Source organism: Petromyzon marinus, chromosome 27 (assembly GCF_048934315.1).
Source record: "Petromyzon marinus isolate PM22_M1 ecotype Great Lakes invasive population chromosome 27, UKy_Petmar_22M1.pri1.0, whole genome shotgun sequence".
Lineage (NCBI taxonomy): Eukaryota > Metazoa > Chordata > Hyperoartia > Petromyzontiformes > Petromyzontidae > Petromyzon > Petromyzon marinus.
The window spans coordinates 6465768-6490052 of NC_133693.1; the positions used below are offsets into that span (position 1 = coordinate 6465768).

At 49.9% G+C, this 24285-nt stretch overlaps 1 protein-coding gene and 22 non-coding genes across 23 annotated transcripts in view; 13 read left to right on the forward strand and 10 right to left on the reverse strand.

Moving 5' to 3' along the window:
• LOC116946604 (uncharacterized) overlaps positions 1–3372 on the forward strand; it is a 29770-nt gene extending 26398 nt beyond the window's left edge. The window contains exon 4 of the mRNA XM_032961666.2: positions 313–3372. Within this exon, the coding sequence (XP_032817557.2) occupies positions 313–318 (6 nt within the window). The 3' untranslated portion in view covers positions 319–3372. The remainder of the gene's footprint in view (positions 1–312) is intronic.
• Positions 3373–11168: 7796 nt separating this feature from the next.
• Positions 11169–11251, forward strand: TRNAS-AGA (transfer RNA serine (anticodon AGA)). Its single transcript has one exon. It is a non-coding gene; the product is annotated as a tRNA-Ser (tRNA).
• Positions 11252–11856: 605 nt separating this feature from the next.
• On the reverse strand, positions 11857–11938 carry TRNAS-AGA (transfer RNA serine (anticodon AGA)). The gene has a single exon. It is a non-coding gene; the product is annotated as a tRNA-Ser (tRNA).
• Positions 11939–12149: 211 nt separating this feature from the next.
• TRNAS-AGA (transfer RNA serine (anticodon AGA)) lies at positions 12150–12231 on the forward strand. The gene has a single exon. It is a non-coding gene; the product is annotated as a tRNA-Ser (tRNA).
• Positions 12232–12799: 568 nt separating this feature from the next.
• On the reverse strand, positions 12800–12881 carry TRNAS-AGA (transfer RNA serine (anticodon AGA)). The gene has a single exon. It is a non-coding gene; the product is annotated as a tRNA-Ser (tRNA).
• A 212-nt stretch (positions 12882–13093) lies between these two features.
• TRNAS-AGA (transfer RNA serine (anticodon AGA)) lies at positions 13094–13175 on the forward strand. Its single transcript has one exon. It is a non-coding gene; the product is annotated as a tRNA-Ser (tRNA).
• Positions 13176–13758: 583 nt separating this feature from the next.
• Positions 13759–13840, reverse strand: TRNAS-AGA (transfer RNA serine (anticodon AGA)). Its single transcript has one exon. It is a non-coding gene; the product is annotated as a tRNA-Ser (tRNA).
• Positions 13841–14497: 657 nt separating this feature from the next.
• TRNAS-AGA (transfer RNA serine (anticodon AGA)) lies at positions 14498–14579 on the forward strand. The gene has a single exon. It is a non-coding gene; the product is annotated as a tRNA-Ser (tRNA).
• A 1199-nt stretch (positions 14580–15778) lies between these two features.
• Positions 15779–15860, forward strand: TRNAS-AGA (transfer RNA serine (anticodon AGA)). The gene has a single exon. It is a non-coding gene; the product is annotated as a tRNA-Ser (tRNA).
• Positions 15861–16285: 425 nt separating this feature from the next.
• On the reverse strand, positions 16286–16367 carry TRNAS-AGA (transfer RNA serine (anticodon AGA)). The gene has a single exon. It is a non-coding gene; the product is annotated as a tRNA-Ser (tRNA).
• A 656-nt stretch (positions 16368–17023) lies between these two features.
• On the forward strand, positions 17024–17105 carry TRNAS-AGA (transfer RNA serine (anticodon AGA)). The gene has a single exon. It is a non-coding gene; the product is annotated as a tRNA-Ser (tRNA).
• A 614-nt stretch (positions 17106–17719) lies between these two features.
• Positions 17720–17801, reverse strand: TRNAS-AGA (transfer RNA serine (anticodon AGA)). The gene has a single exon. It is a non-coding gene; the product is annotated as a tRNA-Ser (tRNA).
• Positions 17802–18457: 656 nt separating this feature from the next.
• TRNAS-AGA (transfer RNA serine (anticodon AGA)) lies at positions 18458–18539 on the forward strand. The gene has a single exon. It is a non-coding gene; the product is annotated as a tRNA-Ser (tRNA).
• Positions 18540–19146: 607 nt separating this feature from the next.
• TRNAS-AGA (transfer RNA serine (anticodon AGA)) lies at positions 19147–19228 on the reverse strand. Its single transcript has one exon. It is a non-coding gene; the product is annotated as a tRNA-Ser (tRNA).
• Positions 19229–19440: 212 nt separating this feature from the next.
• On the forward strand, positions 19441–19522 carry TRNAS-AGA (transfer RNA serine (anticodon AGA)). Its single transcript has one exon. It is a non-coding gene; the product is annotated as a tRNA-Ser (tRNA).
• Positions 19523–20105: 583 nt separating this feature from the next.
• On the reverse strand, positions 20106–20187 carry TRNAS-AGA (transfer RNA serine (anticodon AGA)). The gene has a single exon. It is a non-coding gene; the product is annotated as a tRNA-Ser (tRNA).
• Positions 20188–20844: 657 nt separating this feature from the next.
• TRNAS-AGA (transfer RNA serine (anticodon AGA)) lies at positions 20845–20926 on the forward strand. Its single transcript has one exon. It is a non-coding gene; the product is annotated as a tRNA-Ser (tRNA).
• Positions 20927–21352: 426 nt separating this feature from the next.
• Positions 21353–21434, reverse strand: TRNAS-AGA (transfer RNA serine (anticodon AGA)). The gene has a single exon. It is a non-coding gene; the product is annotated as a tRNA-Ser (tRNA).
• Positions 21435–21646: 212 nt separating this feature from the next.
• On the forward strand, positions 21647–21728 carry TRNAS-AGA (transfer RNA serine (anticodon AGA)). The gene has a single exon. It is a non-coding gene; the product is annotated as a tRNA-Ser (tRNA).
• Positions 21729–22293: 565 nt separating this feature from the next.
• On the reverse strand, positions 22294–22375 carry TRNAS-AGA (transfer RNA serine (anticodon AGA)). The gene has a single exon. It is a non-coding gene; the product is annotated as a tRNA-Ser (tRNA).
• A 657-nt stretch (positions 22376–23032) lies between these two features.
• On the forward strand, positions 23033–23114 carry TRNAS-AGA (transfer RNA serine (anticodon AGA)). The gene has a single exon. It is a non-coding gene; the product is annotated as a tRNA-Ser (tRNA).
• Positions 23115–23539: 425 nt separating this feature from the next.
• On the reverse strand, positions 23540–23621 carry TRNAS-AGA (transfer RNA serine (anticodon AGA)). Its single transcript has one exon. It is a non-coding gene; the product is annotated as a tRNA-Ser (tRNA).
• A 212-nt stretch (positions 23622–23833) lies between these two features.
• TRNAS-AGA (transfer RNA serine (anticodon AGA)) lies at positions 23834–23915 on the forward strand. Its single transcript has one exon. It is a non-coding gene; the product is annotated as a tRNA-Ser (tRNA).
• The last annotated feature ends 370 nt before the right edge of the window (positions 23916–24285 follow it).

Here is a 24285-nt window from a genome sequence, read left to right on the forward strand (position 1 = left end):
TGACGAAGATGCTCACGAGGCTAATATGGAAGATTCTAGATTTGAAGCTTTCGTGACTGCAAGGATTCATACTCTTTGGTTTTTCGGTAAAGTCACGTAGGTAAAAAAAGAAGAAGCTTGTGTTGCCTCCGAAACGTCGTGATTTAATTAAGTTTTTTCATTTATTTTAATTTTATTTTTTACCTATGTGACTTTACCGAAAAAAAACAGAGAGTATAATATTGAAGATGCTGATGATGTTGACGATGATGGTGGGTCTCCGAACCTGACCCAAATCCCTTGCCCGTTCTCTCCCTGTCTGCGATGCCGCAGCCCTGACAACCCGGTGCCAGGCTAGGTGGCACGGTGGCACACGGGGCTGCGAGGCTGGACGAGTCTGGGCATCGTGGAGCCTCGTGGCTCCGAGCGGAGCAGAGCCACAAACTCCACCCTGGGTTTTTCAGTCTTAATTGACGCGTGCGGTTGGACTCATTGATGACTGCAGTGCAGCGACAGTGATGATGATGAAGAAGAATCAGTGCTATACACCACCAGACCAGCTCCTCTAGGAAGAAGAATCAGTGTTATGTATCACCAGACCAGCTCCTCCAGGAATAAGAATCAGTGCTATACACCACCAGACCAGCTCCTCTAGGAAGAAGAATCAGTGTTATGTATCACCAGACCAGCTCCTCTAGGAAGAAGAATCAGTGCTATGTATCACCAGACCAGCTCCTCTAGGAAGAAGAATCAGTGTTATACACCACCAGACCAGCTCCTCTAGGAATAAGAATCAGTGCTATACACCACCAGACCAGCTCCTCTAGGAAGAAGAATCAGTGTTATGTATCACCAGACCAGCTCCTCTAGGAAGAAGAATCAGTGCTATGTATCACCAGACCAGCTCCTCTAGGAAGAAGAATCAGTGTTATACACCACCAGACCAGCTCCTCTAGGAAGAAGAATCAGTGTTATACACCACCAGACCAGCTCCTCTAGGAAGAAGAATCAGTGTTATACACCACCAGTCCAGCTCCTCTAGGAAGAAGAATCAGTGTTATACACCACCAGACCAGCTCCTCTAGGAAGAAGAATCAGTGTTATACACCACCAGACCAGTTCCTCTAGGAAGAAGAATCAGTGTTATGTATAACCAGACCAGCTCCTCTAGGAAGAAGAATCAGTGTTATACACCACCAGACCAGCTCCTCTAGGAAGAAGAATCAGTGTTATACACCACCAGACCAGCTCCTCTAGGACGAAGAATCAGTGTTATACACCACCAGACCAGCTCCTCTAGGAAGAAGAATCAGTGTTATACACCACCAGACCAGCTCCTCTAGGAAGAAGAATCAGTGTTATACACCACCAGACCAGCTCCTCTAGGAAGAAGAATAAGTGTTATACACCACCAGTCCAGCTCCTCTAGGAAGAAGAATCAGTGTTATACACCACCAGACCAGCTCCTCTAGGAAGAAGAATCAGTGTTATACACCACCAGACCAGCTCCTCTAGGAAGAAGAATCAGTGTTATACACCACCAGACCAGTTCCTCTAGGAAGAAGAATCAGTGTTATACACCACCAGACCAGCTCCTCTAGGAAGAAGAATCAGTGTTATACACCACCAGTGCAGCTCCTCTAGGAAGAAGAATCAGTGTTATACACCACCAGACCAGCTCCTCTAGGAAGAAGAATCAGTGTTATACACCACCAGACCAGTTCCTCTAGGAAGAAGAATCAGTGTTATACACCACCAGACCAGCTCCTCTAGGAAGAAGAATCAGTGTTATGTATCACCAGACCAGCTCCTCTAGGAAGAAGAATCAGTGTTATACACCACCAGACCAGCTCCTCTAGGAAGAAGAATCAGTGTTATACACCACCAGACCAGTTCCTCTAGGAAGAAGAATCAGTGTCATACACCACCAGACCAGCTCCTCTAGGAAGAAGAATCAGTGTTATACACCACCAGACCAGCTCCTCTAGGAAGAAGAATCAGTGTCATACACCACCAGACCAGCTCCTCTAGGAAGAAGAATCAGTGTTATACACCACCAGTCCAGCTCCTCTAGGAATAAGAATCAGTGTTATACACCACCAGACCAGCTCCTCTAGGAAGAAGAATCAGTGTTATACACCACCAGACCAGTTCCTCTAGGAAGAAGAATCAGTGTTATACACCACCAGACCAGCTCCTCTAGGAAGAAAAATCAGTGCTATGCACCACCAGACCAGTTCTCATTGGAAAGCTATGTGAGCTGCGTGAGCTTTTGCCCCTTTAAGCTAAAAAAAATCCAACACGTGTCTTGTAAAGAAGAAGACAGTATCTCACAATGCCGGAGGAGGGGAGAACTACTTGTAAATGCATCGTCTTGAGTGGTGTGGTGGTGATGTTGTTGTTGTTATTGTTGGTATTATGATGTGACTGACAAAAGCCCGAGACTTTTAATGTCCGGTGAAGACCTACAGATGTCCCAGGAGAGCTGCTAAAAAAAAGTGGACGAACCTGGAATTGAACGGGACACGTGGCAAGCCTCGGTGCACGTACCCATCTGGTGGAGACAGTGCTGATGATGAACCACTCCCAGCACATTTCAGTTTCTTAAAGGGTCTCCGTATGAGTCCGTGGATGTCCGTGAGACCTATGAGTATCTATGTGAGTCTGTGGACCTCTGTGTGAGCCTATAGGTCTCCGGTGCTGACGATGAAGCCACTCACAGCACATTCCAGTTTCTAAGTGGGTCTCCATGTGAATCTATGGGTCTCTGTGTGAATCTATGGGTCTCTATGCGAGTATAGGTTTCCACGTTAGTCTATGGGTATCTATGTGAATCTTAACGATCTCCTGTGTAAGCCTGGAGGTCTGTACTGCTGCTGTTGATGAAGCCACTGCCAGAGTATTTTAACGTCTCAATTAATCCACCTGCACGCGTTGTCATTGAGAGACTGGAAAACCCAGACTGGAGTTTTGTAGCCTCCTCAACCTGGGGCCACGACCTGGCACTGGTGTTTCAGTGCGTGTGTGTGAGTGGGAGGGCAGTGTGAATTTGACTGTGTGTGTGTGCCAGGGTGTGTGTGGGTGTGCGGAGCTATGGCGTAGCGGTTAGCGCCGCGCTACGAACCCAGCGACCCGAGTTCAATTCCTGCTCCTGGCCAACACCAGTGACAATCATTTGAACCTGTCCCGGGCTTCCTCGAGGTTTACTCAGCCTCAAACGAGTGCCTGGTGCCGTGTGTGCAAACATCATCATTTGGAAGACGAAGGTGGCCAGGCGCAGTGTTGGTCACCCACCCTTCCCTCGTGTGCCGTGCCGGCCTTCATAGGTGCTCATCAACAGCACTTGCCCCAACAGTCTGTTAAGGCTACATGGGGGGGGGGGGGGGGGGGAGGGGGGGGAGGGAATATTTGTCTTTAGTAAATGTGCATGATAATTACAGTCGATTGTGAAAACGTTCAAATGGGATGATTGGAAAGGATAGTTGACCAAGGAAGAGAGAGCATGGTGCTCCAACAAAATGTGACGTGTGAATATGATTTTATAGAAGTGCGGGTGGGAGGGATTTACTAAAGGTCACAGTAATCGATTTCCATTCGTTGCTACAGGTAAACAAAAAAAATACAAAAAAATCTCACTCGCGAGTAAACTAGTGGAGAAATCCTCAACTCGCCCAGACAATAAAATGTGGAGGAGAAAAAAAAGCGGTGAACAAAAAAATCCACCAAGATCAGCGACAAAAAAAATTCACTGAGATTTACCGACAAAAACATCCACGGAGATCATCGACAAAAAATCCACCTAGATCATCGACAAAAAAATCCACCTAGATCATCGACAAAAAAATCCACCTAGATCATCGACAAAAAAATCCACTGAGATTTATCGACTAACAAAAATTAACAGAGATCTATCGATTAAAAAAATCCACCGAGATCGATCGACAAAAAAAATCACCGAGATCATCGACAAAATGTTTTACTGAGATCTATCGATAAAAAAACCCACCGAGAGCTATCGACAAAAAAATCCGAGATCTATCGACAAAAATTTTTCCCGACATCCATTGACACGATCCTGTGAGCTCCGAGTGGGTCGAGAGGAGTGAGACAAAGAGTCATTCCAGGCGGTTGTGATTAAAGCCGTGGGACATCGATGATGCCGCTCATGATAAATGATGATGGTGGTGGTGGGCCAAGTGCAGTGGACTTCAACAGGGGACTTGCACACAGACACAGCACGATTTCGTTAAGGCCGCCCACTGCTGCTCTGTGTCAGTACACGGGACTTTGTCAATTTGCGGCCCTCCTGTACAATGCGTACGATGAACACCCTGGCAAGACTTGCAATGCCTCCGATTCATGTCTCAACAATGTTATGTTATTTACCCGACACCAACACTATATGTGCAACATTAATGTGTGCGAATGTCGTGAACTCCATCCCCGTTGTTGTCTGCACGTTGGCACCATGGAGGGGTTTCGTCTTCGCCGTATCTATATATAAAAAGGATTCATCAGCATCTCTCGCTGCCATTAAGTGAACAGTGATCCTGTGACAGGACAGAGGCGACATTCCTTAATCGTCGCCCCACTTGGGCCGTCCTTCAAGTGGCCGGACGGATGACAACTCTGACTGTGCCACATCTGGGCTGCGTTTCATTGGGTTGCGGTGGCACACGGTCCACCGAAGAAACGATCCAGCGCAGCGGTTAGCGTCGCCGAGCTGCGAACCCGGCGTCCCGAGTTCGACGATCCCCGCTCAAGGCCAACACCGGGGACGATTTCTATCTGAGCACGTCTCGGGCACTTTCCTCGGTCGACTCAGCCTCAAATGAGCCCCCGGGTTGGTGTGTAAACATTCAGCACTGGGGGGTACCCAGACGGCCAGGCGTGGTTGTTCGCCGCCCATCGCCTGCAGTGCGCCGTGCATTTGCCCCCAACAGTCCGTTAAGGCTATGGGCGGGGAATCTTTGACGCAAGTCCACCGAAAGAACTGTGAAGTGGAGCCTGCGATGTTCTCAAGGCTGTGCGGCCGATCGGACGATGTTGCCGTGGGTCTCGTGCGTTGTCACGGTGGAGTTGGAGCTTGTTCGGCCATCTGACAAAACAAAAAAAATTCATCGACATTGATGGGGGTGGTCAAACTCTGGAGGGTGGTGGTGGTGGCGGCAGTGGGGGCGTTATTCTGAACGAACGAAAGAAGATTTTTTTTTTTAAACAAGAAACGTGTCCCGGAAATTGCGACGTCGCGGGACAGCGAGAAACGAGAGCGGGACACGTGAAGAAATCACGAAGGGCAGAGGAGTGGACGCTGGGAAATCGCCACGCCTTGCAATCTGTAGAGTACGTTAACTATTGGAGCACGCGGCCGTGGTGGCAGCAACGTTGTTGACTGTGGCAATAAACTTCTGTACATGTGCCGGATTATAAGACGCGCCCCCTAAATGTTTTTTTTTTATTACACGGGGGGGGGGGGGGTGCGGGGGAGATGGGGGCGGGGTCTAAGTGCGTCTTTAAATCCGTAAAAAAAAAAACCGGTCATTCTTGCGGTTGTCTGTAACGTGAAAATGTACGCGTGCGTTCTCGGACGAAACCACGACCCCCTTGAGATGAGACTCCCTGCATTAATAAATAAACGCAAGAAACTTGAAACGCGTGTTGGTCACTGGAGGGTTGTTTTGACCATACTTCCCCGCGCCGGGCAGTGTGCGTGGATTGGTAAAGCGAAACGCCCGATGCGAATATCACTCCCGGTGATCGCAACAGTTCACTTGTTTCATTTATTTCGTTGGGTTTTTCACACAGCTCCAATGAACTCCGCAACGATCAAAAATGCATCGCCCTGTGTCAGAGAGAGGCCCCAGCTGATAATGTCACGCAACTAGCCGGGTGCGCCGCGGTGGCGAGATGTCATTTCCCTCGCCGGGTATACAGGAGATCGTGGGTTCGATCCCGATCTCAACCCTGACGGCCTGCAGTCAATTTGTGTCTTTGTCTATCGGGGGAACTGACCAATAGGAGCGTGAACGACAGGAGACTCGCTTACGGGGCTAGTCCACACAGCTCGAGGCCATTCAGCCCATTCAGCCCATTCCTTCTCCATCTCATGCCGTGCCCGTTTTTAGCTTCCTCTCCGCGGCCACACAGATTCTGGCGTCATTGAGTTGGCGGTGGCTGGGCATTGCGGTCTGCGAGACGCAGCCAACGCAGCAGCAGCAGCAGCATCCTCGTCTGTCGGGGGAGCTCACTGATGACACTATGTAACACAATTTTTTATTCCCGGGAAGTAAGTGTTATTTCCTCATTGCTTCTGCCTCGAAAGTAGAGAAAATGGATATTATTCCTCACAAACTTTGCTTTTGTGACCAGGACAATGATATTTTGAAATTTACATATTTTCTATGAGATGAAGGGGGGAATTTGTCTATTTTCGTTCACGTAAAGTAAAAAAAAAGCAACATATGAATCAAAATGAACATGTATTTATACTAAAGTAATACAACAAGTACTACAAATGATGTATAAGTGAGTAGTTTGTTTTAGGCTGTTCCTCCCCACAGAGAACTCGGTCCGCTGTGGCCAGTCCCGCCTGCGGTAGTGCGCCTTGGTGTCTAAATCTTTCGTAGTTAATTTTGTATTACTTTAGTATAAATACATGTTAATTGTGATTCATTTGTTGTTGTTTTCTGACTTTATGTGAACGAAAAGACACAAATTCGCCCGTTTACTAATTGAAAATAGGTCAATTTCAAACTATCACTTTAGGAGCTGCAGCCCAGGGGCCTCTGGCAGCTGGAGAGCCTCCAGAGATTAAGTGGAAAGTTCTTTAATTTAGTGAATGCCGAATTTCATTTGTTGTTAGCCTTGTAAGAATACATTTTATTTTTCCTTAACTTTGTTTTCCTTTTGGAAATATTACTGGGGTCGCTCACACAGTACCTGGAACCCAGGGGGCCTACAGAGTCTTAATCCGGCACCATTGCGCACAGCTCATTCATACATGAGACATTAAAGACACAAGCATCTGTCGTGCGACTGTGCCCGTGCAACCCACACAACGGGACCTTGCAGCAAACCCATTGGAGTCTGCGTTCCTTCAACGGAGGAGGAGGAGGAGGAACAGCAGCACGACACGAACTCTCTCTGTCTCTGCTGAAGCCCTCTCGTCGTGGTCAGCAGTCCTCGACATTGGCATCGAGCTCCTGAACATAGTTGCCATATGCAGTACCATAATCAGACCATCGACTCAATACACCATGACCTAAAGCTTTCGCGACTGCAGGAATTCATATTCTAGTTTCCTGGTATTTCTGGTTATTTTCTTTGAACCTATCTACGCGACTTTACTGAAAGACCCAAGAATATATATATTTAGCAAGTTGACAACGCGCGTCTTTAAAACCGCCTGTTGTGTGTGTTGGCTTCGTACGGCGCGAAAAAAGCTCAACGCACATCCATCCACAAACTTGAAAATGTGGCCCGAACCTGGATTCAAACCCAGACTCTCAGCACTGTCGGGCCCCGGTGCTCCATCTAACACGGCATTTAGCCCCGCGAACAACTCCAGCCACCTTTGAGATCTCATCTTTCCCAGACGGATGTATCAATCCCATAACCTCGCGTCCCCGCCTCTCTTACATCCCGTGCCCCCTGCGGGCTCCCCACTTACAACCGCTGCACAGCCCCCCCCCCCAGACCCCCCCCCCACCAGACCTCCCTCCCACCAATCCCCCTCGCCACCTCCCCTCAAGCCTCGTGCTCCAAAAGTCCCAAAAAAGCCGGCGTGAGTGGAGTGGGAAATGTTTTCTCTGTCAGCGGAGACGAAAATATTTTTGCAGCGAAAGGCAAACTCCCGACTGTGAAGAAGCGTGGGCGTGCCGTGGTTGGGGCACGTGCCCTGGTGGTGGAGGGGGCAGTCATCATCACCACCATCATCATCGTCGTCGCCCATGATCAATCCACTGCTGGATGAGGGCATCACCATACAGCCACTTGCTCTCACGATGCTGCGATGTGTTTGTCCACCTGGTTACCTGCACGCGTGCCGGTTCATTGCTCCATCTCCTCGCCGGAGGGTGTCCGCCGAGGAGCTTGACAACAGCAACAAAAAACATGAATCAGTTTCTCTGCCACGCGGCAAACCATCTCATAGCAGGGTGTGTGGGAAAGTGCGCCTCCTGCTGTGTGAAGGATAACATCGCCACCCGAAGGGAATTTTAGGGTCAAGTTCTGTGAACGGGTTCCATCCCTCGCTCTCTCTTTCTCTTTTTTTTTACGGCAGGAAGTGTCGCGTGCGCACTGACCATCACGCTCTGCAGTTCCTCCTCACATTCAAGGAACCGCGGGGGCAGATGGCCCGGTGGCTGGCGCAGCTGCAGGAGTATAACCTGCAAATCGAGTACAGGGCTGGGCGGACTCACGCGAACGCGGACGCCTTGTCAAGGGGGCCCGCGGTGTGCGCCGAAACGTCGGCGGAGGAGGCCTGCCCGTGCTTCCAGGGAGGACGCTGCCTGTCTCTCTCTCTCTCTCTTCCTCAGCCCTTTTTTTTACACAAGCGGAGTGGACTCACTGAGCGGAGATTTCTGAATGCATTCCTCACCTCGTGAAACGTGTCGTTGGGACCAACATCAAACCCCTCCCCCCCAACATCACCACCACCACCACCACCGCTTGGAGACTGAAAAACAACAACTGGACAACAGCGAAAGGCAGCGTTTCAAGTCTCTCTCGTGTTTATTTCTTGATGCGGGGGAGGAAGAGGGGGTCTTTAATCTCAAGGGTTTGTGGTTTGGCAAATAATGTTCGCTAAATTTTACGGAGACAACTGTTGTATAATTGGAATAATCTGGCAGGGGTAGCGGGGGGGGGGGTGGTAATATGACCTGAATTTTTTTGTGTTGAAACGAAAATAACCCCCCCCTCCACGCCCCCCCCTCCCCCCCCCCTTTCCCAAAAATTAAATGTGTGCGTGGAACAAAAATAGGGAAATCGGAGAGCACTTTTACGCCCGTTCCATCGGGAGCTGCGCTGCGACGACGCGCGTCTGTTTTCTGAATCCGCGTGCATTCATTGCGCTCGGCTGGGACGGCGAGTGGGGGGGGGGTGAGTGGGGGGGCAAGGGGGGGCAAGGGGGGGGCAAGGGGGGGGCATTCGTTCGTACGTAGACTCGAGAGCGAGAGATGGGAGAGAGAGAGACGAGGAAGTGGTGAGTGGAGGGGGATGGAGGGGGGTTAGGGGGTTAGGAGCTGCAGGGGGCCGCGGGGGAAGGAGCGGGCAGGGATTTGGGAAAGAGGGGAGGCGGAGTGGGTGGGTGGGTGGGGGAAAGCGCCGGATTTCCACTGCACGTCGCTGGCTCGGCGTTAATTAGCGAACAGGGACGGGGTGTGTGTAACGAGACTCAGCTGTTTACGATGCTCTCCGCGGGGGGGGGGGGGGGGGTTGCAGGTCGTGCAGTGGGAGGGAGCGGGCGGGAGAGAGGGGAGGTAGGGGAGAGAGGAGCTGAGATCGGAGCGAGTTGGGGGTGGGGGAGACTGATCGCGAGGAAGGAAGGGACAGGCACCTGGTCAAGAGGAGACGGAGTGAGAGGGGCCGGAGGGATGATGGAGGGACAGACGGGGAGATGGAGGGACACTGAGAGACGGCGAGAGAGGTTGGAAAGCGACGGGAAGGTGTAGGGAGATATTTTGAGAGACGGGGAGATGGAGAGACGGGAAGAAGAGTGATGGGAGATGGAATGAGATGGGGAGATGGAGGAAAAGAGCGAGACACAGGGAGATGGGGTGAATGAGAGACTGGGAGATGTAAGGAGAGAGTGAGAGACGGGAAGGTGGAGGAACAGAGAGAGGCAGGGAGATGTCTGAGAAAGCACCTACCCCTATGTGTTGTAGAGCTAAACGGGGCATGAGCGGGTGTGTCTGTTATGAGTGTGTCTGTGTGTCTGCGTCAGCCTGAAATGAGTACCTGGTGCGGTGTGTAAACATCAGCACTAGGGAGACAAAGGCGTCCGGGCGTGGTTGTTAGCCACCCAATCCCCTTCGTGTACCAGCACTTGCCCCAACAGTCTGTTGAAGGCTACACGGGGGGATACTTTGTCTTTGTGTGTGGCTGTCAGGTCACACGCGAAAAGATCCGTGCCAATTAGGAGGCTGCTGACCTCACTGCCCTCGTGTGGACTTAGAGGATTTGCTAAGAGAACACACAGGGCGCGTGCACGCGTGTCTGTGCATGCGTGTGCGTCTCTGTGTGCGTGCGTGTGCGTCTCTGTATGTGTGCGTGCGTGTGCGTCTCTGTGTGTGTGTGCGTCTCTGTGTGCGTGCGTCTCTGTGTGTGTGGGTCTCTGTGTGTGTGCGCCTTTGTGTGTGTGTGTGTGCGTCTCTGTGTGTGCGTCTCTGTGTGTGTGGGTCTCTGTGTGTGTGCGCCTTTGTGTGTGTGTGTGTGCGTCTCTGTGTGTGCGTCTCTGTGTGTGTGCGTGCATGTGCGTCTGTGCGTGCGTTTTTGTGTGTGTGTGCGTCTCTGTGTGTGCGTGTGCGTCTCTGTGTGTATGCCTGTGCGTCTCTGTGTGTGTACGTGTGCGTGCGTCTCTGTGTGTGTGTGTGCGTGCGTTTTTGTGTGTGTGCGTGTGCGTCTCTGTGTATGTGCGTGTGCGTCTCTGTGTGCGTGCGTGTGCGTCTCTGTGTGTATGAGTGTGCGTCTCTGTGTGTGTACGTGCGCGTGCGTCTCTGTGTGTGTGTGTGCGCGCGTGCGTCTCTATGTGTGTGCGTGTGCGTCTCTGTATGTGTGTGCGGGGGGGGGGGGGGGGCGCGTGTATTTGTGTTTCCATGTGCGTCTGTGCATGCGTGGGTCTTTGAATCCGTGTGTCCGTCTCCGCGGTGAGGGCAGTGGCGCAGTGGTTCGGGCACCGCACTCCGACGAGCCTCGCTAGTCCAGAACATCGGCGACGAGTATCTGAACCGGACTCTGCCGGGCTTATCCGAGGCCTTCAACGAGTACCTCGTAAGGCCAGCTAAAACATGAACATCGGGGAGACAAAACCGGCCGGGCGAAGGACGCAGCGTGATGCAATGCAAGCGGCAGAGCGAAGGGGCACAAACACTGCACAGCTGCGCGCATTCCCTCGAGTGTGGCAGCTGCTGTTGATGGCTCCGATGCCAGGTGAGTCGCGGGAAGGCGTCCACCTGTGCAGGTGCAAGGTAGTCGTGGCCGAGCGGTTAAGGCGATGGACTAGAAATCCATGAGGGGCCTCCCCGCGCAGGTTCGAATCCTGCCGACTACGCAACATTTCAGTTTTATTATTTTCCCTTGTTCTTTTCTGAACGCGCGTGCAGCATTGCAGAGAGGCTCGTGATGATGAGACGAGGAGAGATGACGGCCGATGGACGAGACTGGTGATGAAACGGCAGCAATAAAAAGGAGCGAACACTCCTGAGAGGACGCCCACTGATGAGAGGCGAGAGTGAGATGATGGACTGCGAGAGACGATGATCAACCAAACGAGTCCGTCATCCAGCAGTGGATAGATGTGGGATGATGTATAAATAGCGCAATCTACCTCCCAGGCCTGCCAATGTGCTGGGTAAGAAAGGTCATTGCCCGAAACGTTGCCTGTTTAATAAATTTAAAGACAGTATAATTATCTGCTGGATGAATACCTCCCAAAGCTGTCGCGATTTCTCATGGTCGTGTGATGCCACAATTTTATCTCAGTTCTGCACGCGCTTAGGGCACGTTGTCACCGTTGGCTGGAATCCCATCACCAGTCTCACCCATCATGACTTCTCACCACAAATATATTTAGTAGCTACAATACACGTGAATTTGGGTGTTTCTCAGTTAATTTATGTGCAAAAAGTCTTTGTGGTTTATGAAGAAAAATAATCGCGTAGTCGGCAGGATTCGAACCTGCGCGGGGAGACCCCAATGGATTTCTAGTCCATCGCCTTAACCGCTCGGCCACGACTACCTTGCACCTCCTCCTTCACACGTGCGTACCTGACCGCACACCTGTGACAATTCAAGCACTTTCCATCCAAGATGATGATGACGATTGTCATCGTGCATTGTCCGTCATCATCAATTGCACGGCTGCACGCATTCCCCGTGCTGTGGCAGCTGCTGTTGATGGCTCGATGCCACGCGAGTCTCGGCAAGGTCTCCATTAGGGCAGGTGCAAGGTAGTCGTGGCCGAGCGGTTAAGGCGATGGACTAGAAATCCATTGGGGTCTCCCCGCGCAGGTTCGAGTCCTGCCGACTACGAACACTTTTGTTTTATTATTTTTCATTTGCTGATCGCACGTGCAGCATTGCAGAGATACTCGTGATGATGAGACGAGGAAAGATGACGGCCGATGGACGATACTGGTTATGAAACGGCAGCAAAAAAAAGGAGTGAACATTCCTGAGAGGACGGCCACTGATGAGAGGCGAGAGTGAGATGACGGACTGCGAGAGACGGTGACAACCAAACGTTTACGTCATCCAGCAGTGGATAGGTCAAGGATGATCTATAATTGGCTCAATTTACCTCTATGTGCTCTCTATGTGATGTGCAGGATCATTGCATGAAACGTCGCCTGTTATATCCTTTTTGAGGCGGTGCAATCATTTGCGCAATAATTGTCCACTAAAGCTGTCGCTAATTATCATCCCCTTGTGACGCAATAACTTCATCTCATTTCTGCTCGTATCTAAGGCATTTCACGCAAAGATCCTCATCACCAGTCTCGTCCATCGGCCGTCATCTCTATTCGTCTCATCATCACGAGTCTCTCTGCAAAGCTGCACGTGCGATCAACAAAGGAAAAATAATAAAACAAAAGTGTTGCGTAGTCGGCAGGACTCGAACCTGCGCAGGGAGACCCCAATGGATTTCTAGTCCATCGCCTTAACCGCTCGGCCACGACTACCTTGCACCTGCACTGATGGAGACCTTGCCGAGACTCGCGTGGCATCGGAACCATCAACAGCAGCTGCCACAGCACGGGGAATGCGTGCAGCCGTGCAATTGATGATGACGGACAATGCACGATGACAATCGTCATCATCATCTTGGATGGAAAGTGCTTGAATTGTCACAGGTGTGCGGTCAGGTACGCACGTGTCAAGGAGGAGGTGCAAGGTAGTCGTGGCCGAGCGGTTAAGGCGATGAACTAGAAATCCATTGGGGTCTTCCCGCGCAGGTTCGAATCCTGCCGACTACGCGATTGTTGTTTCATCTTACCCACAAAGATTTTTTGCACATAAATTAACTCAGAAACACCCAAATTCACGTATATTGTAGCTACTAAATATATTTGTGGTGAGAAGTCATGATGTGTGAGACTGGTGATGGAATTCCAGCCAACGGTGACGTGCCCTAGACGCGTGCAGAACTGAGAAAAAATTGTGGCATCACACGACCATGATAAATCGCGACAGCTTTGGGAGGTATTCATCCAGCAGATAATTATACTGTCTTTAAATTTATTAAACAGGCAACGTTTCGGGCAATGACCTTTCTTACCCAGCACATTGGCAGGCCTGGGAGGTAGATTGCGCTATTTATACATCATCCCACATCTATCCACTGCTGGATGACGGGCTCGTTTGGCTGATCATCGTCTCTCGCAGTCCATCATCTAACTCTCGCCTCTCATCAGTGGGCGTCCTCTCAGGAGTGTTCGCTCCTTTTTATTGCTGCCGTTTCATCACCAGTCTCGTCCATCGACCATCATCTCTCCTCATCTCATCATCACGGATCTCGTGCGCAAAGAAAAGAGAAACGGAAAATAATTAAAAGCATCGCGTAGTCGGCAGGATTCGAACCTGCGCGGGGAGACCCCAATGGATTTCTAGTCCATCGCCTTAACCGCTCGGTCACGACTACCTTGCACGTGCGAGTTCACACGTGCGTAGCTGACCACACACCTGTGACAATTGTCGCACAGTCCATCCACGTTGATGTCGATCGTCATCGTGCATTGTCCGTCATCATCAATAGCCACGGTCTGTTGTCAATCATGATCATAATCAGCTTTAGCAGCAACGGTATCAGCAGCCTTCATCGCGCAGTGAAAAGACAATGTTCTCTGTTGATAATCATGCGGATCATGTTGATGACGGATAACGGACGAGGATTGTGAGGATTGAGAAGTTCATCAAATGTTGCCGATGGTAATTATGAACGAGGTGACTGATGATGGTCATGATGGACAATGGATAATGGTTGATAATGATGTACATTGGCGAGTTCTGCAACTGATGAAGATGATGATAAAATGATAGACAATGTCTGCTCAGACTGGTGCTACTGCTGCTGATGGTAATCAATGTGAGACAAAAGCTGATGGTGATGACAATGATAGACAATGGCTGTTGGCGATCACCACAATCATCATGCTTCGCGACTGTATCAACACTGTGCAGGTCCACAGTGGGCTCTGACACTGCACAACTGCACGCATTCCCCGTGCCGTGCCAGCTGCTGTTGATGGCTCCGATGCCACGCGAGTCTCGGCAAGGTCTCCACCTGTGCAGGCGCAAGGTAGTCGTGGCCGAGCGGTTAAGGCGATGGACTAGAAATCCATTGGGGTCTCCCCGCGCAGGTTCGAATCCTGCCGACTACGTGGTCGCTTTGTTTTTTCTATACGTTGACCACTTTTTGCTAAACACACGTTGGCGTCGAGATACGCAATTGGCTGTATATTGCAGTCATTTGTCAAGACATTTATGACGAGAAATCATGACGGCCGATGGATCAGACTGATGATGGAATTCCATCCAAAGGTGATAACATGCCTTAGATGCGAGCAGAACTGAGATGAAGTTATTGCGTCACAAGGGCATGATAATTAGCGACAGCTTTAGGGGACAGTTATTGCGCAGGTGATTGCACCGCCTCAAAAAGGATATAACGGGCGACGTTTCATACAAAGATCCTTCGGCATATCACATAGAGAGGCCAGAGGTAAATTGAGCCAATTATAGATCATCCTTGATCTATCCACTGCTGGATGACGGAACCGTTTGGTTGTCACCGTCTCTCGCAGTCCATCATCTCACTATCGCCTCTCATCAGTGGCCGTCCTCTCAGGAGTGGTCGCTCCTTTCATTGCGGGGAGACCCCAATGGATTTCTAGTCCATCGCCTTAACCGCTCGGCCACGACTACCTCGCACCTGCACAGGTGGAGACCTTGCCGAGACTCGCGTGGCATCGGAGCCATCAACAGCAGCTGGCACGGCACGGGGAATGCGTGCAGCCGTGCAGTGTCAGAGCCCACTGTGGACCTGCACAGTGTTGATACAGTCGCGAAACATGATGATTTTGGTGCTCGCCAACAGCCATTGTCTATCATTATCATCACCATCAGATTTTGTCTCACATTGATTACCATCAGCAGCAGTAGCAATAGTCTGAGCAGACATTGTCTATCATTTTATTATCATCTTCATCAGTTGCAGAACTCGCCAATGTACATCATTATCAACCATTATCCATTGTCCATCATGACCATCATCAGTCACCTCGTTCATAATTACCATCGGCAACATTTGATGAACTTCTCAATCCTCACAATCCTCGTCCGTTATCCGTCATCAACATGATCCGCATGATTATCAACAGAGAACATTGTCTTTTCACTGCGCGATGAAGGCTGCTGATACCGTTGCTGCTAAAGCTGATTATGATCATGATTGACAACAGACCGTGGCTATTGATGATGACGGACAATGCACGATGACGATCGACATCAACGTGGATGGACTGTGACAATTGTCACAGGTGTGTGGTCAGCTACGCACGTGCGACCTCGCACGTGCAAGGTAGTCGTGGCCGAGCGGTTAAGGCGATGGACTAGAAATCCATTGGGGTCTCCCCGCGCAGGTTCGAATCCTGCCGACTACGTGGTCGTTTTGTTTGTTCTATACGTTGACCACTTTTTGATACACACATGTTGGCGTCGAGATACGCTATTGGCTGTATATTGCAGTCAATTATAAAGACATTTATGATGATAAATCATGACGGCCGATGGATCAGACTGATGATGGAATTCCATGCAAAGGTGATAACGTGCCTTAGACGCGAGCAGGACTGAGATGAAGTTGTTGGCTCACAAGGGCATGATAATTAGCGACAGCTTTAGGGGACAATTATTGCGCAGATGATTGCACCGCCTCAAAAAGGTTTTAACGGGCGACGTTTCACGCAAAGATCCTCATCACCAGTCTCGTCCATCGGCCGTCATCTCTCCTCGTCTCATCATCACGAGTCTCTCTGCAATGCTGCACGTGCGATCAACAAAGAAAAATAATAAAACAAAAGTGTTGCGTAGTCGGCAGGACTCGAACCTGCGCGGGGAGACCCCAATGGATTTCTAGTCCATCGCCTTAACCGCTCGGCCACGACTACCTCGCACGTGCGAGTTCACACGTGCGTAGCTGACCACACACCTGTGACAATTGTCGCACAGTCCATCCACGTTGATGTCGATCGTCATCGTGCATTGTCCGTCATCATCAATAGCCACGGTCTGTTGACAATCATGATCATAATCAGCTTTAGCAACAACGGTATCAACAGCCTTCATCGCGCAGTGAAGAGACAATGTTCTCTGCTGATAATCATGCGGATCATGTTGATGACGAATAACGGACGAGGATTGTGAGGATTGAGAAGTTCATCAAATGTTGCCGATGGTCATTATGAACGAGGTGACTGATGATGGTCATGATGGACAATGGATAATGGTTGATAATGATGTACATTGGCGAGTGCTGCAACTGATGAAGATGATGATGAAATGATAGACAATGTCTGCTCAGACTGTTGCTACTGCTGCTGATGGTAATCATTGTGAGACAAAAGCTGATGGTGATGACAATGATAGACAATGGCGTTGGCGATCACCACAATCATTATGCTTCGCGACTGTATCAACACTGTGCAAGTCCACAGTGGGCTCTGACACTGCACGGCTGCACGCATTCCCCGTGCCGTGGCAGCTGCTGTTGATGGCTCCGATGCCACGCGAGTCTCGGCAAGGTCTCCATCAGTGCAGGTGCGAGGTAGTCGTGGCCGAGCGGTTAAGGCGATGGACTAGAAATCCATTGGGGTCTCCCCGCGCAGGTTCGAATCCTGCCGACTACGTGCTTGTTTTGTTTTTTCTATACGTTGACCACTTTTTGCTAAACACACGTTGGCGTCGAGATACGCAATTGGTGTATATTGCAGTCAATTGTCAAGAGATTTATGACGAGAAATCATGACGGCCGATGGATCAGACTGATGATGGAATTCCATCCAAAGGTGATAACATGCCTTAGATGCGAGCAGAACTGAGATGAAGTTATTGCGTCACAAGGGCATGATAATTAGCGACAGCTTTAGGGGACAATTATTGCGCAGGTGATTGCACCGCCTCAAAAAGGTTATAATGGGCGACGTTTCATGAAATGATCCTTCTGCACATCACATAGAGAGGCCAGAGGTATATTGAGCCAATTATAGATCATCCTTGATCTATCCACTGCTGGATGACGGAAACGTTTGGTTGTCACCGTCTCTCGCAGTCCATCATCTCACTATCGCCTCTCATCAGTGGCCGTCCTCTCAGGAGTGGTCGCTCCTTTCATTGCTACCGTCTCATCACCAGTCTGGTCCATCGGCCGTCATCTCTCCTCATCTCATCATCACGAGTCTCTCTGCAATGCTGCACGTGCGTTCAGCTAAGGAAAAGGGAAAATAATAAAACAAAAGCGTTGCGTAGTCGGCAGTATTCGGACCTGCGCGGGGAGACCCCAATGGATTTCTAGTCCATCGCCTTAACCGCTCGGCCACGACTACCTTGCACCTGCCCTAATGGAGACCTTGCCGAGACTCGCGTGGCATCGGAGCCATCAACAGCAGCTGGCACGGCACGGGGAATGCGTGCAGCCGTGCAGTGTCAGAGCCCACTGTGGACCTGCACAGTGTGATACAGTCGCGAAGCATGATGATTGTGGTGATCGCCAACAGCCATTGTCTATCATTATCATCACTATCAGATTTTGTCTCACATTGAATACCATCAGCAGCAGTAGCAACAGTCTGAGCAGACATTGTCTATCATTTTATCATCATCTTCATCAGTTGCAGCACTCGCCAATGTACATCATTATCAACCATTATCCATTGCACATCATGACCACAATCAGTCACCTCGTTCATAGTTACCATCGGCAACATTTGATGAACTTCTCAATTCTCACAATCCTCGTCCGTTATCCGTCATTAACATGATCCGCATGATTATCAACAGAGAACATTGTCTTTTCACTGGGCGATGAAGGCTGTTGATACCGTTGCTGCTAAAGCTGATTATGATCATGATTGACAACAGACCGTGGCTTTTGATGATGACGGACAATGAACGATGACGATCGACATCAACGTGGATGGACTGTGCGACAATCGTCACAGGTGTGTGGTCAGCTACGCACGTGTGAACTCGCACGTGTAAGGTAGTCGTGGCCGAGCGGTTAAGGTGATGGACTAGAAATCCATTGGGGTCTCCCCGCGCAGGTTCGAATCCTGCCGACTACGCTTTTGTTTTGTTTTTTCTATATGTTGACAACTTTTTGCTACACACATGTTGGCGTCGAGATACGCAATTGGCTGTTTATTGCAGTCAATTGTCAAGAGATTTATGATGAGAAATCATGACGGCCGATGGATCAGATGATGTAATTCCATGCAAAGGTGATAACGTGCCTAAGACGCGAGCAGGACTGAAATGAAGTTGTTGCCTCACAAGGGCATGATGATTAGCGACAGCTTTAGGGGAAAATTATTGCGCACATGATTGCACCGCCTCAAAAAGGTTATAACGGGCGACGTTTCATGCAAAGATCCTTCTGCACATCACAGAGAGGGGCCAGAGAGGAAAATTGAGCCAATTATAGATAATCCTTGATCTATCCACTGCTGGATGACGGAAACGGTTGGTTGTCACCGTCTCTCGCAGTCCATCATCTCACTCTCGCCTCTCATCAGTGGCCGTCCTATCAGGAGTGTTCGCTCCTTTTATTGCTACCGTCTCATCACCAGTCTCGTCCATCGGCCGTCATCTCTCCTCGTCTCATCATCACGAGTCTCTCTGCAAAGCTGCACGTGCGATCAACAAAGGAAAAATAATAAAACAAAAGTGTTGCGTAGTCGGCAGGACTCGAACCTGCGCGGGGAGACCCCAATGGATTTCTAGTCCATCGCCTTAACCGCTCGGCCACGACTACCTTGCACCTGCACTGATGGAGACCTTGCCGAGACTCGCGTGGCATCGGAGCCATCAACAGCAGCTGCCACAGCACGGGGAATGCGTGCAGCCGTGCATTTGATGATGACGGACAATGCGCGATGACAATCGTCATCATCATCTTGGATGGAAAGTGCTTGAATTGTCACAGGTGTGCGGTCAGGTACGCACGTGTCAAGGAGGAGGTGCAAGGTAGTCGTGGCCGAGCGGTTAAGGCGATGGACTAGAAATCCATTGGGGTCTCCCCGCGCAGGTTCGAATCCTGCCGACTACGCGATTGTTGTTTCATCTTACCCACAAAGATTTTTTGCACATAAATTAACTCAGAAACACCCAAATTCACGTATATTGTAGCTACTAAATATATTTGTGGTGAGAAGTCATGATGTGTGAGACTGGTGATGGAATTCCAGCCAACGGTGACGTGCCCTAGACGCGTGCAGAACTGAGAAAAAATTGTGGCATCACACGACCATGATGAATCGCGACAGCTTTGGGAGGTATTCATCCAGCAGATAATTATACTGTCTTTAAATTTATTAAACAGGCAACGTTTCGGGCAATGACCTTTCTTACCCAGCACATTGGCAGGCCTGGGAGGTAGATTGCGCTATGTATACATCATCCCACATCTATCCACTGCTGGATGACGGGCTCGTTTGGCTGATCATCGTCTCTCGCAGTCCATCATGTCACTCTCGCCTCTTATCAGTGGGCGTCCTCTCAGGAGTGTTCGCTCCTTTTTATTGCTGCCGTTTCATCACCAGTCTCGTCCATCGACCATCATCTCTCCTCATCTCATCATCACGGATCTCGTGCGCAAAGAAAAGAGAAACGGAAAATAATTAAAAGCATCGCGTAGTCGGCAGGATTCGAACCTGCGCGGGGAGACCCCAATGGATTTCTAGTCCATCGCCTTAACCGCTCGGCCACGCCTACCTTGCACGTGCGAGTTCACACGTGCGTAGCTGACCACACACCTGTGACAATTGTCGCACAGTCCATCCACGTTGATGTCGATCGTCATCGTGCATTGTCCGTCATGATCAAAAGCCACGGTCTGTTGTCAATCATGATCATAATCAGCTTTAGCAGCAACGGTATCAGCAGCCTTCATCGCGCAGTGAAAAGACAATGTTCTCTGTTGATAATCATGCGGATCATGTTGATGACGGATAACGGACGAGTATTGTGAGGATTGAGAAGTTCATCAAATGTTGCCGATGGTAATTATGAACGAGGTGACTGATGATGGTCATGATGGACAATGGATAATGGTTGATAATGATGTACATTGGCGAGTTCTGCAACTGATGAAGATGATGATAAAATGATAGACAATGTCTGCTCAGACTGGTGCTACTGCTGCTGATGGTAATCAATGTGAGACAAAAGCTGATGGTGATGACAATGATAGACAATGGCTGTTGGCGATCACCACAATCATCATGCTTCGCGACTGTATCAACACCGTGCAGGTCCACAGTGGGCTCTGACACTGCACAACTGCACGCATTCCCCGTGCCGTGCCAGCTGCTGTTGATGGCTCCGATGCCACGCGAGTCTCGGCAACGTCTCCACCTGTGCAGGCGCAAGGTAGTCGTGGCCGAGCGGTTAAGGCGATGGACTAGAAATCCATTGGGGTCTCCCCGCGCAGGTTCGAATCCTGCCGACTACGTGGTCGCTTTGTTTTTTCTATACGTTGACCACTTTTTGCTAAACACACGTTGGCGTCGAGATACGCAATTGGCTGTATATTGCAATCATTTGTCAAGACATTTATGACGAGAAATCATGACGGCCGATGGATCAGACTGATGATGGAATTCCATCCAAAGGTGATTGCATGCCTTAGATACGAGCAGAAATGAGATGAAGTTATTGCGTCACAAGGGCATGATAATTAGCGACAGCTTTAGGGGACAATTATTGCGCAGATGATTGCACCGCCTCAAAAAGGTTATAACGGGCGACGTTTCACGCAAAGATCCTCATCACCAGTCTCGTCCATCGGCCGTCATCTCTATTCGTCTCATCATCACGAGTCTCTCTGCAAAGCTGCACGTGCGATCAACAAAGGAAAAATAATAAAACAAAAGCGTTGCGTAGTCGGCAGGACTCGAACCTGCGCGGGGAGACCCCAATGGATTTCTAGTCCATCGCCTTAACCGCTCGGCCACGACTACCTTGCACCTGCACTGATGGAGACCTTGCCGAGACTCGCGTGGCATCGGAGCCATCAACAGCAGCTGCCACAGCACGGGGAATGCGTGCAGCCGTGCAATTGATGATGACGGACAATGCGCGATGACAATCGTCATCATCATCTTGGATGGAAAGTGCTTGAATTGTCACAGGTGTGCGGTCAGGTACGCACGTGTCAAGGAGGAGGTGCAAGGTAGTCGTGGCCGAGCGGTTAAGGCGATGGACTAGAAATCCTTTGGGGTCTCCCCGTGCAGGTTCGCATCCTGCCGACTACGCGATTGTTGTTTCATCTTACCCACAAAGATTTTTTGCACATAAATTAACTCAGAAACACCCAAATTCACGTCTATTGTAGCTACTAAATGATGTGTGAGACTGGTGATGGAATTCCAGCCAACGGTGACAACGTGCCCTAGACACGTGCAGAACTGAGATAAAATTGTGGCATCACACGACCATGAGAAATCGCGACAGCTTTGGGAGGTATTCATCCAGCAGATAATTATACTGTCTTGAAATTTATTAAACAGGCAACGTTTCGGGCAATGACCTTTCTTACCCAGCACATTGGCAGGCCTTGGAGGTAGATTGCGCTATTTATACATCATCCCACATCTAACCACTGCTGGATGACGGACTCGTTTGGCTGATCATCGTCTCTCGCAGTTCATCATCTCACTCTCGCCTCTCATCAGTGGGCGTCCTCTCAGGAGTGTTCGCTCCTTTTTATTGCTGTCGTTTCATCACCAGTCTCGTCCATCGACCATCATCTCTCCTCATCTCATCATCACCGATCTCGTGCGCAAAGAAAAGAGAAACGGAAAATAATTAAAAGCATCGCGTAGTCGGCAGGATTCGAACCTGCGCGGGGAGACCCCAATGGATTTCTAGTCCATTGCCTTAACCGCTCGGCCACGACTACCTTGCACGTGCGAGTTCACACGTGCGTAGCTGACCACAGACCTGTGACAATTGTCGCACAGTCCATCCACGTTGATGTCGATCGTCATCGTGCATTGTCCGTCATCATCAATAGCCACGGTCTGTTGTCAATCATGATCATAATCAGCTTTAGCAGCAACGGTATCAGCAGCCTTCATCGCGCAGTGAAAAGACAATGTTCTCTGTTGATAATCATGCGGATCATGTTGATGACGGATAACGGACGAGGATTGTGAGGATTGAGAAGTTCATCAAATGTTGCCGATGGTAATTATGAACGAGGTGACTGATGATGGTCATGATGGACAATGGATAATTGTTGATAATGATCTACATTGGCGAGTGTTGCAACTGATGAAGATGATGATAAAATGATAGACAATGTCTGCTCAGACTATTGCTACTGCTGCTAATGGTAATCAATGTGAGACAAATACTGATGGTGATGACAATGATAGACAATGGCTGTTGGCGATCACCACAATCATCATGCTTCGCGACTGTATCAACACTGTGCAGGTCCACAGTGGGCTCTGACACTGCACAACTGCACGAATTCCCCGTGCCGTGCCAGCTGCTGTTGATGGCTCCGATGCCACGCGAGTCTCGGCAAGGTCTCCACCTGCGCAGGCGCAAGGTAGTCGTGGCCGAGCGGTTAAGGCGATGGACTAGAAATCCATTGGGGTCTCCCCGCGCAGGTTCGAATCCTGCCGACTACGTGGTCGTTTTGTTTTTTCTATACGTTGACCACTTTTTGATACACACATGTTGGCGTCGAGATACGCTATTGGCTGTATATTGCAGTCAATTATAAAGACATTTATGATGATAAATCATGACGGCCGATGGATCAGACTGATGATGGAATTCCATGCAAAGGTGATAACGTGCCTTAGACGCGAGCAGGACTGAGATGAAGTTGTTGGCTCACAAGGGCATGATAATTAGCGACAGCTTTAGGGGACAATTATTGCGCAGATGATTGCACCGCCTCAAAAAGGTTTTAACGGGCGACGTTTCACGCAAAGATCCTCATCACCAGTCTCGTCCATCGGCCGTCATCTCTCCTCGTCTCATCATCACGAGTCTCTCTGCAATGCTGCACGTGCGATCAACAAAGAAAAATAATAAAACAAAAGTGTTGCGTAGTCGGCAGGACTCGAACCTGCGCGGGGAGACCCCAATGGATTTCTAGTCCATCGCCTTAACCGCTCGGCCACGACTACCTTGCACCTGCCCTAATGGAGACCTTGCCGAGACTCGCGTGGCATCGGAGCCATCAACAGCAGCTGCCACAGCACGGGGAATGCGTGCAGCCGTGCAATTGATGATGACGGACAATGCGCGATGACAATCGTCATCATCATCTTGGATGGAAAGTGCTTGAATTGTCACAGGTGTGCGGTCAGGTACGCACGTGTCAAGGAGGAGGTGCAAGGTAGTCGTGGCCGAGCGGTTAAGGCGATGGACTAGAAATCCTTTGGGGTCTCCCCGCGCAGGTTCGCATCCTGCCGACTACGCGATTGTTGTTTCATCTTACCCACAAAGATTTTTTGCACGTAAATTAACTGAGAAACACCGAAATTCACGTGCATTGTAGCTACTAAATATATTTGTGGTGAGAAGTCATGATGGGTGAGACTGGTAATGGCATTCAAGCCAACGGTGACAACGTGCCCTAGACGCGTGCAGAACTGAGATAAAAATGTGGCATCACACGACCATGAGAAATCGCGACAGCATTGGGAGGTTTTAATCCAGCAGATAATCATACTGTCTTTAAATTTTTTAAACAGGCAACGTTTCGGGCAATGACCTTTCTTACCCGGCACATTGGCAGGCCTGGGAGGTAGATTGCGCTATTTATACATCATCCCACATCTATCCACT